The sequence below is a fragment of the Acipenser ruthenus genome, chromosome 8 (genome assembly GCF_902713425.1).
Source record: "Acipenser ruthenus chromosome 8, fAciRut3.2 maternal haplotype, whole genome shotgun sequence".
In the NCBI taxonomy this organism is placed as follows: Eukaryota; Metazoa; Chordata; class Actinopteri; order Acipenseriformes; family Acipenseridae; genus Acipenser; species Acipenser ruthenus.
The window spans coordinates 38764370-38778111 of record NC_081196.1 but is presented as its reverse complement, the minus strand read 5'-3'; the positions used below and the strand labels follow the sequence as shown (position 1 = coordinate 38778111).

Genomic DNA, 13742 nt, shown 5'->3' with positions numbered 1-13742 from the left:
TTTGGAAAGGGATTGGGGAATCCTAGAAAAGAATCTCTGTTCAGTGCAGTTCTGAAGAAGTCTGTGCAGCAAATGTATTCATGTCATTCATTTCCATCAAATGAATGGAGGCATTCAAACTAGTGACTGCGAAGATTCTAAAACATTCAGCAGCTTACTGAATTCTACACTAGCTGAATGAATCAGTGCCCCGTGTTTAATTTAACCAGCTAGTCTTCGAGCTGCATGCCGGAAGAAGCAGATAGGGGGCAGTACAACAAGGTGTGCAGTCTGTGAACATACCGACACCTGCTTAACTCCTTGTGTTGTTGTTGCAATAGATACTTTACAAGTTTACACTATTACTATTGCTTGCTTTTTACATTTGTATCAGTAGGCTATAAACCAAGAGAGAAGGGAGAAGCAAGACGTGGTTTTCAAATTGTACAGTGGGGCCTTGCTTCTGGTTCTTGTTTTTGAGGCAGACAGGATAAATCTCGTTTGTCCTAAAACCAAAACCTTGTGTAACATTTTTACACAAGGTATAACATTTGAATGGTCCTGTGTTGAATATCCAACTTTATAAAGGAAAACAACACTTACTGTCCAATTGGAAAACATATCAGCTCAGCATCAGCAAGGTTCAGAGTTCAGTCAGTCTACTGCACTGTATCCCTCCCGATAATAATACAGTACACAGCCAGCAGTGGCTGCTTGTCTTGCTCACCTCTGCATGCGTAGTTGCCTGACCACCGCTTGCTCGACATACAGAGGACCTCCGGATGCCCCTGCATTTCGTAGCCCTTGTTGCAGTGAATGTTACACCGGGATCCCATGACGTTTTTGTAGTATTCTCCTCGGGGGGTTCGACACCTGGCTTGACCGTTTTTTACCTTGATGGGAGCGCACCAAGGATCCTCTGTCAGCAGGGATAAAACAAGGTCAAGTGAGAAGGAGAGCCTCCATTTTTGCAATAAATAGTAGGCAAAAAAAGCATCTTGAAGACAATGTGTGATCCGTGACTTAGGATCAATACCACCTGTTCTGTTCAGGACAGTGGGAAGCAAGAGGAGCCTTCATTCCCATTGATCTGTTCTGAAGTAACAGGTTCTCCATTAGCTCTCCGGCTTAATGCGTATTTCAAACGGACTTTCTTACTTAATTCATACTAATTAGGCAAGATGTAATTATGTGTATCAATACAGTATATCAAACTTGATAACCTTTATTCCCATTGAATACTGTAGTTCAAATAGCATCAGTTAAGCAAACAGAATAATATTGTGGAGGTGCCTTGCAAAAGTATTCAGACCCCTGACCAATTCTCTCATATTACTGAATTACAAATGGTACATTGAAATTTCGTTCTGTTTGATATTTTATTTTAAAACACTGAAACTCAAAATCAATTATTGTAAGGTGACATTGGTTTTATGTTGGGAAATATTTTTAAGACAAATAAAAAACTGAAATATCTTGCTTGCATAAGTATTCAACCCCTGTGCTGTGGAAGCTCACAGTGTACACCGATGAAAGAAATTGCCCTAACAAGGTCACAATTATCTTACCATTGGCCTCCACCTGTGAACCATTAAAGTTCCTGTCACATTTTCTGGATAAAAACCCCATTGTTGAAGGATCATTGGTCAGGCTCTGAATCTGAAGGAAAATTAAGACCAAAGAGCATTCTACAGAAGTTAGAGATAAAGTAATACAAATGAATAGATTAGGGAAAGGGTACAAAATAATATCCAAGTGTTTGGATATCCCAGTGAGCACAGTTGGATCAATAATCAGGAAGTGGAAGCTGCATCACACCACCCAGGCACTGCCAAGAAAAGGCCGTCCCTCAAAACTCAGCGCTCAAACAAGGAGACTTGTGAGAGAAGCCACAGAGAGGCCAACAATCACTTTGAAGGAGCTACAGAGTTCAGTGGCTGGGAGTGGAGTAATGGTGCACCAGTCAACCATATCAAGAACTCTGCATAACACTGGCCTGTATGGGAGGGTGGCAAGAAAGAAGCTGTTACTCAAAATGTACCATCTGAAAGCACGTCTGGAGTTTGCCAGAAAGCATGAGAGTGACCCAGCTGCGATGTGGAAAAATGTTTTGTGGTCTGATGAGACCAAGATAGAGCTTTTTGGCCAAAACTCAAAGCGCTATGTGTGGCGCAAACCTAACACTGCCCATGCCTCAAGACACACCAGCCCTACAGTGAAGTGGTGGCAGCATCATGCTGTGGGGATGCTTCTCATCAGCAGGGACTGGGCATCTTGTTAAAACTGAAGGAAGAATGGATGGAGCAAAATACAGGGAAATACTGCAAGAGAACCTGCTTCAGTCCGCTAAAAAACTGAATCTTGGGAGGAAATTCACCTTTCAGCAGGACAATGATCCCAAGCACAAGGCCAAAGCAATATTGGAGTGGCTCAAGAACAAAAAGGTGAATGTCCTACAGTGGCCCAGTCAAAGTCCTGATCTCAATCCCATTGAGAATCTGTGGCACTATTTGAAAATTGCGGTCCACAAGCGTCGTCCAACCAACCTGAACAACCTGGAGCAAATCTGCCAAGAAGAATGGGCCAAAATCACTCCGACACTGTGTGCAAAGCTGGTACATACTTACCCAAAAGACTTAAAGCTGTTATTGCAGCGAAAGGTGGCTCTACCAAATATTAATGTGTGGGGGTTGAATACTTATGCAAGCAAGATATTTCAGTTTTTTATTTTTCTAAAAAATATTTCCCAACATAAAACCAATGTCACCTTACAATAATTGATTTTGAGTTTCAGTGTTTTAAAATAAAATATCAAACAGAACGAAATTTCAATGTACCATTTGTAATTCAGTAATATGAATTACAAATGGATATTTCTTTATAATGTGACACTAAAAAAGAGATTTAGATCAATTAATTATATTACCATTAGGATAGTCCCCAATGTGTTAAAGCAGAACCCAATCCGTTTCAACAAGCACTATTACTTCAAATCTTTCTGTACCACTACTGCTTTCTGAGTAATTGAAATACACCCAGCAGACAATATACTTTTTGCTACAGCAACATCTACATTCCACTAATGTACACCCAAGGCTGATCTAGTCATGTTTCTCCACTTGCTCTCCAGTTCAAGCTGGATCAAATCCCAATAATCTCCACCATGTATTATTATTCCCCACAGTTCAAAGTCAAGCCTTTAAAATAGGCTAGAAGTCAGTAGGAAGTTGTACAATTTGTATTACTTACTGTATAAAGTGTTTTAAAGTGAAACTAAACTGTTTCTGGTGTCTGGTCAATTGCACGTACAGCTTCATTTCTTGGCTGCTTTTGCATAATAATCGTTTATAGTTCTGATTTGTGAAAGTAAGTCATTGTGGTCTGGCTACTTGGCTGCCACTCTGTACAGTTCCTCTGTGGCAGTCCAATGCCAAAAGAAACCTCAAATTTCAAACTGTCAGAATCTGCTGGGTTTTTTTTTTATCTTTACTCTTTTTCTTACAGTGCTTGAATATTTGCTTCCAGTCTAATGATCTTTTAGTTAGCTAAGAAACCAACAGTGAAAAAGTACTGGTATGTAAAAAAAAAAGAACTATTTAAAACAGTTCAAACACAAATATACAGTAGATTCATTTTTATAGAACATGTCACAAAAGCATCAACGTTGGTTTGAAAGAATCAGTAGTAAAAAGACAAAAAGATGAGAGCTGTAAACAATAGACACCGATACCATAAAAATGAAACAACTGTACACCTCTCTCCTGAGACAAGCAAAGGCCTGCAGCCTGATAACATTTACTACATTCATTTGTTAGATTGAAGACGTTTGGGTAAACCCTTTAAATACTGTGTTTAAACATGTACAGTACACCATGTAGGTACAATATAGTTATATCAATCAACCCTTTATTTAACCAGGTACAAGTACTGCATTTTACAATTCCGACCTAGTACTATGTGTATTTGCCAAAAAGCTAAAACTTGGAGATGAAGGTGTCCAGTATAAACATGTTCCTGGAACGTTTTAGGTTGATGTTCCATTGTAGCTGTCAGGACAGTCCTTTACATTGGTTACAATTATTTGGGGGAAAGGGAAGATATTCCACTAACATCCTGCGGAAAGAGTTGTTGCGTTATTGGAGCGGACATGACAGGATCAGTTTTTGTGCAGTAGATGATCCTGGAGCAGGTCATTTTAATTGTTGTAGGGGTCGATACTGACCAATTGTATTCTGTTTGACTCCCCTTGCACTAGTTTGGTTCAAACCAACTATGGAGAAACAGCAACGGTGGAGAAACAGCAGGCTTCATGCAGGTTTAGTTTACTGTCTTTTTAAACAGGTGCATATTAGTGATTAGTAAAAGCATTCACCTTCATGTGTACGCGCATGAAAATCTTCATCATCTTCTAGCGCTGTATATCCAGATCCTACAACACAAAATAAATAAGAAACTAGAAACAAAAGAAAAAAGCATCACATGCAAGCAGCTTTAGAACCTAAAACAATCCAGGGCAGAGTTCAGAGCGAGAAGCATGTGGTGTGCTGGTTTGGCCATATATAGTATAATATGGAAAACATGCCTGACAATGAATCTGTGGATTCTCTGTCCAAACCAGCAACATCGAGTCAATTAATCGCCTTTTAGCGTTTCAAAAAGTCTTAAATGTGTATTGCAGCTACAATGCTGTGCCACCATTGTAATGTGATTTAATCGTTGCATAGTTATTACACAGAAACACCTTTCTTCTGAAGGCCACATGAATAAATTGAACAGAATGAAACATGAAATCTAACAATTACTGTAGGGTTCAATTCCAGCAGAGGGCATGCAGCACAGTACTCGTATTGCATTAGCACCAGTGCTGGAGTATGACATCTTCAGGAATGGATAATATTGAAGGTGTACAGCATTTTCTGGCTTTTCCCTAAATTTCATTCTGCTTTCATTTCACCTCTCACTAGGAAAAACAATTGCTATTTGCATGAGCTGAACTGATCAGAAAGGAAATGGCAGATACTTTGACAAGCTTTGAAAGCAGTAGTTCCCTTTTTATTTCCATTATTCTTTGTGTTTTCCTTTACCCTTGCCCAGTCAGATGGACTCCATGTGCAAGAGGATTTAAAGCACGTAGATGCTGTGTCACAACTATTGCATCCTCAGGTTTTTGGACTGTTTAAGACCCTCTATCATCAGCTATTATCACAGACTTGAACCCAACTCTGTTACATCCTTGGCCTACCCTGCCTCACTGGGAAGAAATACACTCTGACTGCTGGTCATCATCCCAAACAAAACTGGGTGTTTATACACAGCATTCCAACAGTTCTTGATTTGCAGCAAAGGTAAACTGTGGTGTACACAGCACCTTCTGCATACAGAACTGCTCAGAACTGCCAGAGCCTCACTGTACTGTACACAGGGCAATGCTGAAGTGAAGTGGCGACTGTAACATTCAGGTGCACCAGGATAGCTTTAGGGACAGTTTGTGCTGCTCCAGCCCCTGCAGTGGAAAATAAAGTAGCTATTTCCTGCCCCAGAGATAGGATTGCTGTGTGTGTCTTAAATTTGAAGGAATACGGTACTGCTTTTATGACAAATTATTACTGTACCTCAACAAGGCATCAGCCAATAAGGTCAAAGAAATTAAACAAATCTGTTTCCATTTACAATAAAGCTGACGCTGGCAATCATCACCAGTGACTGTTGTGGTGCCAAGTATTGTGATTTGGTCTATTTTTCTTAAGTAGATTTCAGATACTCTATTAAATTCAAAGCTTTCAGGATACAGTGACTTTTTTGTTGAGTATTCTTTTAAAACTTGATTTATATATTATGCTGTTGTGTTTTTTATTGTGGATATTAATCATTAATTACTAATCTGCCAACAGTATATTGCAACTAACAGACTGGCCTTTTTATGTATTAACCCTATGGGATTTCAGTTTCAAGATTTAGATGTTAAGGTTTTCATTTGTTGAACAAAGAACGCAACTGACAGACAGGTCCCTATTTTAATTGTGTTAAATGTGTGTTTCAGAACATACAAAAGGGCCCAATTACACTGTCTAAGCAGCAAAGGGGATTACAATCTGCTGCTGATTAGATTATTAAAACAACAAGGAAGATTTACAGACACCCATCGGAGTCAATGGTTCCTCACGTAAATGAATCCACAGTCAATTGCAAGCAGTTTAACTTATTTTCCCTATCAATTCCACACTACTGTTGAAATACCTCTGAGACAGTATATCAAAGAATGAAAGAGAGAAAAATAATAATACAAAATATATATTTACAAACTTATCATCACCTTGTTCTTAACTGAACTAATTAATAAGTCCTAAAGCAGTTAAATAACTCCTTATTGCTGTAAAACCTTTATTTTGTATTCCTTTTTAAACACGAATGTAAGGTTTTAGAGGAATCCACAGTTTGGACCTGGTGTGATTTATTCTGATCTGCATTGAGTGGATGAAAGGAGAGTGAAACATGTTCTGATGTGGCTGCCTAAGGGTTTGGCAAAGACACAAAGCTGAGGTTATGCTGTGTGCCTTTGGCTTTTGGGTATCAGGGGAGCGATTCTGCATCTTGAATAACTCAATATTGTACAATTTAACCATATAAGGGATAAAAGGATCAGTGGCTCTTTGGATCAGTAATGGGAATAGAAGCCTTTCGACTCCAGGCTCAATTCCTGCACAAGTTGGGTCTGATTAAAAGGCTGTGTCCTATAATGGATAAAAATATTCAGGTGATCTTCACCTAAAAACATACTACAGTTACAATTAGCATTAACTAGCATTGTTGCAGGCAGTCTCTCCACAAACACAAAGACAGATTGTTTAATTGTACCTATATTCTCTAATTTCTGGCCAGTGCAGTAAATGCTAACAGGCTATATAAAGTCCCACAATGAACGACAAACAATTACCAAAGGCAAATCACACACTCACTCTAACTATAAGTACTCTGGAATGACAATTAAGACATTGTGAGTTTTGACTCATTCACCTGGAAGGTACTAAACATTTCCCCTACTTTTTTTCACATTACAGACACAGGATATTACTTTAAATTAATAAAAGGGTCTGCTGGGCTACAGTAACAAACACAAGCACTAGTTATAGAAACGGGTTCTACAGTGTAGTCAAGGCCTGCTGCAACACGCAGACAAGCCATCAAAGGCAGATCCATGTTGACAGATTAACACACACTGCTCTGCAAAGTGACTGATGTGGTTTTAGTTTACTCTGTGGAACAGTGCATCGTTTGCAAGCTAGAGCCTAGAGGACAAAAGCTCCCCATTAAAGAATGCTACAGTAAGTGCATTTAATCTGGCAGTTTAACTTTTGTTCTTCGTGCACAATAATGAATGCATACCTGTTTAAACAAATAGAATATGGTTGTACAACTTTTGGATAAAAAATTATTAAAAAGGACTTTTATGTAAATGGCTGTCCCTCACATGACCGCAAAAGGCACCCCTGACACATACTCTGTCCTTTATAAAAGCTCCTTCTCACTGCTGGGGGTCAGCTCCAGTCATGAGTTAAAAACAGCAGACCTTTGATAAAAGGTCAATTGCAGGTTCTCAATTGCCAGGTACTTCTATGGGGAAAGTCGGGAAAAAAAAGTCATTTTGGAGAACTGACTTTGCTGCATATTCAGCCCCAACTCTGGTGTTGAAATTAGAGAAGGTAATTGTATCCTCCAGAACAATTGTAACACCTTGCACAATTACGACACCTAATCAGTCCTTTTCTTGCTGCTGGTTTTATACCCTAGTGACAAAACCTGTGTACAGTGTATATCAGAGACATGATCTTCAAAATGAGTTTGCTAATAAACAATGCAGTTTAGAAGGTCTAGGTGCATTCCAGCCTTAATACAGCATTCTCCCTGCTTGTAAAGATATAAATATGTTTTGGTCTCAGCCCAGTACAGTGTTTGCAGACATGTTTATACCACAAATACTCATCTACCATGAATAAAGGCATCTGTCGTGATAGAAGAAGGCACAGCCAGTTCTTTTGATGCTTTCCTTTGCTGGCGTTACGAAGCTCACGTCACTGTCACTGAGCCCATGTTTTTGATCACTTCCAAACCCATGTCCCATTCTGTCTGAGTTTAGAAGCACAATAAAGAACTTATAAACTTTTACTGCTGACACAACTATTATTATTATTATTATTTGTTTATTTAGCAGACGTCTTTATCCAAGGCGACTTATCCTAGAGTCTGCGAGAGCGGGGGCGGAAGATGACTCAACGTTGGACAACACTACGGAAACGCTACAAAAAGAAGGAGCGTGCGAGAACTGACTTTTATAAAGACCCATTCAAATTTGTAAAGAAGTTATTCACCAGTGAGAAGAATGGCACACTAAAGCATCTAAGTTTGAGCTGGAGAGATATTTGGAGGAAACACATACAGATTAAAAAAGGCAGGAGCCTATGTCAATTCCTTCAGACATCCCATCTATCAATCCACCAGAATACCAAACGGAGGACTGTACACCTAAGTGGAAAGAAGTAGACCGAGCTGTGAAAAAAACAAGGGCTTCATCATAATTTCCAGGGCCTAATGGAGTTTTGTACAGAGTGTACAAGACTGCTTCAGGAGTTCTACGAATCCTGTGGAAATTGATGAAAGTGGCATGGGAAAAACAGGTTGTATCATCTGTTCTGTTTTTATTTCTTAGCAGACGCCCTTATCCAGGGCGACTTACAATTGTTACAAGATTTCACATTATACAGATATCACATTATTTTTACATACAATTACCCATTTATACAGTTGGGTTTTTATTGGAGCAATCTAGGTAAAGTACCTTGCTCAAGGGTACAACAGCAGTGTCCCCCACTGGGGCTTGAACCCACAACCCTCCAGTCAAGAGTCCAGAGCCCTAACCACTACTCCACACTGCTGCCCACGGCATAGCGCCGAGCAGGTGGAGTCTTTATACCTAAAGAAAAAGATTCTACAAGCATCAGTCGGTTTCATCCTATTTCCCTATTAAACGTAGAAGGCAAGATTTTCTTCAGCATTATTGCTCAGAGATTGTCAACTTACCTATTAAAGAACTGCTTCATTGACACTTCAGTACAAAAAGCAGGCATTCCAGGTTTCCCAGGATGCTTAGAACACATCAATGTGATCTGGCAACAAATTCAATCAGCTAAAAAGGAGAGGAAGGAGCTCCATGTGACATTCCTGGGTTTGGCTAATGTATATGGTTCAGTGCCACATGAACTTCTTTGGGCAGCATTTGATTTTTTCAGTGTACCGATGACAATAACAAATTTAGTGAAAGCCTACTTTGGAGATTTGCAATTTAGTTTTTCAACTTCTGAATTCAGCACTACATGGCAATGCCTAGAAGTTGGAATAATGGCGGGATGCACCATTTCTCCACTGGTTTTTACCATGGCAATGGAAGTAATCATTAGGGCATCAAAATGGGTAGTGGGAGGAGCGCGCTTGGTTTCTGGAATGCGACTACCACCAATTTGAGCATACATGGATGACATGACAACCATGACTACAACAGTAGCCTGCACTAATCGGTTATTGGGCAAATTAACCAATAACACTGAATGGGCACGAATGCAATTCAAGCCCACTAAATCAAGGAGCATCGCTATAATTAAAGGTAAAGTAGTAGATAGAACGTTCTTCATTAATGGTGAGGCAATACCAACAGTGTCTGAGAAGCCAGTGAAGAGTCTTGGGAGATGGTACGATGGGGATCTAAAGGACACAGTTTGTGTGGGAGAAGTTAGACAACAAGCAGTGGAAGGGTTGAAGAGCATAGACAGCAGCGCTTTACCAGGCGAACTAAAACTCTGGTACTTTCAGTTTGGTCTACTGCCGAGGTTGCTGTGGCCACTGATTGTGTATAAGGTTTCTTTGACAACAGTAGAGAAGCTGGAAGCTTTAATCAGTTCATACATCAGGAAATGGTTGGGAGTTCCACGCTGCCTCAGCAGAGTGGGACTTTATGGTAAAGGAATACTGCAGCTACCAGTCTCCGCTCTAACCGAGGAGTTTAAGTGCGCCAAGGTCGGACTGGAAATGACATTAGTAGAGTCACGCGACAAATGCGTAAGGGAGGCAGCAACTGTGTTGAAAATTGGTGATATCATGGGGCAAGTTCAGCATGGAAGAGGGGGTCTTGGTCTCAGTTCAGCTCCTCCTACATGGCACAAGGCAGCCCCAGCTCAACGGAGGAAGCTGGTAGTCAACGAGGTGCAAAAGCAGGAGGAGAGGATGAGGTCTATAAAGGCCATTTCCCAGGCCAAGCAGGGAGAATGGATGAGATTGGAGAGTGTGGAACAACGCAAGATTGGCTGGCAAGACCTATGGTCAATGGAACAGCGCAGGATCAGTTTCCTCATCAGTTCAACATATGATGTTCTCCCATCACCACAGAACCGAAACCTCTGGGTAGGAGAGGATCCCTCATGCCCTTTGTGTTCATCACCTGCAACATTAAGGCACATTTTGACAGGATGTAAGGTGGCTCTTAGCCAAGGACGGTTTACTTGGCGCCATGACCAGGTGCTGCGATGTTTGGCCTTCGAATTGGAAAACAAGCGTAACATGACCAATAAGTTGCCACCTGTTCCATCAAAACATTACACACAAAAGACAACATTCCTCCACCCAGGAGAGCAACCACCAAGAAAAGGTGTTAAAACCAATACTCGCCCAGGACAACTGGAAGCTGCTAGAGACTGGAAAATGCTGGCAGATGTTGGTCAACGGCTTATTTTTCCACCTGAGATTGCCACCACTAACCTTCGACCAGATATTGTCTTGTGGTCTGGATCAGCACGCCTTGTACACCTGGTAGAGTTAACAGTGCCATGGGAGGATGCTGTAGATGAGGCGTATGAGAGGAAGAAACTGCGGTATGCTCAACTAGCGACTGAAGCGGAACAGCGGGGATGGAGAGTCTATGTCTACCCAGTGGAGGAGGGCTGTCGAGGATTTGTGGCACTCTCTACAACCCGGTTTCTCAGAGACGTCGGATTCAGTGGCCAAGAGTTGTGTCGCACAGTGAAGAACTTATCTGAAGCAGCAGAGAGGAGCAGCAACTGGCTGTGGTTGAGACGGAAAGATTCTGGCTGGGGATCTCAAGCACAATAGAAAGAAAGAAACGCTGATGTACGGGTAAGTAAGCTGGGCTGAGTTGAGTGGGGGACGGGTGATGCTGGGACGTCAGAATCACCGTCGAGCCCTCTTGAGGTGTCGTGGGCTAGTCGATGAAACACCGAGGATGGAAGGTGCCCACTTGAAGACCCCAGAGATGTACCCAGAGATGTACCCTACTTAGCTCAATCCAGACGGTTGTCATGCTGACGCACTGTGAAGACTGCACTGTGGTTGATCCCCGGAGCCAGCATCGCATTGTTGTGTGTGCTGATGCGCTAGGGAGGCAATAAGCTGATCCCTGGAGCCAGCATTACACTTCAGCCATCAACACCAGACAGAAGGATATCTACATCATCATATGGAAGGAAGCGCAAATGGATGGAGACACAGATGGATCACATTAGTTTACTGTAAAGCTACGTCTTAGTCAGTGTTTACCTTGGCGAGAGCCGAGTTCAAATCAGCATGAAGTTTTAACATCTACTCTCGTGTAATGGAAATCAGAGACTAGGGTGTGTGAACTATGTATCAGCTGCAGAGTCACTTACAATTACGTCTCACCCGAAAGACGGAGCACAAGGAGGTTGTGACTTGCTCAGGGTCACACAATGAGTCAGTGGCTGAGGTGGGATTTGAACCGGGGACCTCCTGGTTACAAGCCCTTTTCTTTAACCACTGGACCACACAGCCTCCTATTTCTGTTCATATGCCAGCATTTAAGTGTCATATCATCAGTTTTCTCAAGGAGGATGGCTAGTGCCACTTGAACTGTATGAGCTTTACTTTACTTATAGTAAATAGCTCGTTGTTTCTTTAAAACCTCCAATGTATAATCAATATTATGTACAAAAGTGCAGTCAGTGCCACTCTGTATTGTTTGGGCTGTCTTTGACATAGTATGTATTCAGGCTGCAAGCTGAATACCCTTTAACCTCTTTGAAACGATGGGTACCTTCATGAAATAAATCTTTACATCGTAAAATACTTTTGTTCTAAATCATAGCCCCGACTGTCTTGATATTTACTATGGCAACAGGTTACTAAGCAACTTAATCATGACGAGGTATCCCAAACTTAAACATACAGTATGCATGTGGAGACAGGTTTACAAGCACAAAGACTTTCTGGTGAAAAAAAGACACTTTCATGAATATAAAGGGTTAGTACTCAATGGACAAGTTTAATCAAAACCCTTATAAGTCTTGTGAAAGGAAAATAAAACTGTTCAAATGTAATGTTCCTACTAGTGTGTTACTAGTTGTATTACCTTTTCTTTTCCTTTCACAAAGCATGTACAGTAAAGAACCTAATTCCGTGCCAATCTAACAAACAGTCAAATGGCGGACGGATAAATGGAGCAAATATGTAAATGTGACCTGCTCTGAGAAAACACAGCCAAGGAATAACCCTAGCCAACAATTTAAGCATATAACAGAAACCAGGACCAGAGGACACAGCTGGAAATGAAGTGCAGACAGAGTGGTGAGGGTATGGAAAGGGTTACCTACAGTAGCCATGTCTTTGATGCTGAACCACTGGGATCCTTTAAACAGCGACTCGACAAAATTGAGATCAACCAGCTACTGGAAACCAGACATACATTTACTTTGCTTCTTAGGTTCTTACTGATCTTCTAAAATTCTGCATTGATTGCAGTACAGTACAATCCCTCCCTTATACTTTGTCCAAGCAACTCTGACCCTACCAGATGAGGCAGTTGTACAAACCATGTTCTTATAGCAGTTAAATATTTAATTACACTGTCCTTGTTCAACCTGTAGAATGGCACTTCAGGACTGCAATTGCCTTATTTTTATTGTTTTTCTTTAAATCTGTTAAATGACCACCTGCCGTGCCACCACTGCCCTATCATTATGCACCTCACTTACTCTGAACTTAGAAGTGGCAGCTAACGTCTCAAACTAATTGTATCACATCCTGGTCAATAGCTCTGTAATTGATAGGCTCACCTCTGAGCACTGAATCATAAAATAATCCTTTTCCTGACCATCTACAACACAGCTATTTACACTCCCTATTAGTCACCAGCATCCTAATTGCACCTTGGTGTGAACACACTTTTTCCAGGAAAATCTGCTGAAATTACAAGAAAATGTGTCTCACTGGCTTGTCATATAACACACAGCGGGCCTCCACAGTGGAAAGTTACTACAAAGTGACTCTTTTCCTGGCACTCGTTTCCACATGATGGATGCTGGTGGCAAGCTTAAGGACACAGATATGATGGACTACCCTTCCCCAGCAGAACTGACTGGAACAGAGGATTACTTTTCATTTTATTAACAACAGGAGCCAGCCTTGTAACTGTAGTTTGCTTCTCTCTTGTCATCCCTCTGATTTTCAGCATGCTGGTGTCAAAATGAATTAAGAAATGCATCTACAGTCTTGAATATGCAACAGGGCAATTCAATGACATTTCTACTTTTGTTACACAAGTCTGAAGATTCAATCTGAATCATGGTGCTGCTGTCCTTACAGTGGCTTTTTAAAAAGTACCTGTGGCAGGGCTGAGACCTGCCCCTGTAAAATAGGTTTTTTTTGTTTGATTATAAATAACAGTGGTGGGGTTTGTAACTAAAAAT

The 13742-nt window shown here is 41.0% G+C and overlaps 1 protein-coding gene across 4 annotated transcripts in view; it reads right to left on the bottom strand.

Moving 5' to 3' along the window:
- LOC117406906 (sushi repeat-containing protein SRPX-like) overlaps positions 1-13742 on the bottom strand; it is a 37462-nt gene that overhangs the window by 18337 nt on the left and 5383 nt on the right. For 2 of the 4 annotated variants that reach the window (XM_059028922.1, XM_034011293.3), the window contains 2 exons: positions 4352-4408; positions 707-898 (listed from right to left, as the gene is read on the bottom strand). The exons of 1 other annotated variant lie outside the window; for it this stretch is intronic. In XM_059028922.1, coding sequence (XP_058884905.1) covers positions 707-898; positions 4352-4408 — 249 coding nt within the window. The remainder of the gene's footprint in view (positions 1-706; positions 899-4351; positions 4409-13742) is intronic. One more of the 4 variants, XM_034011295.3, reaches the window with a different exon arrangement.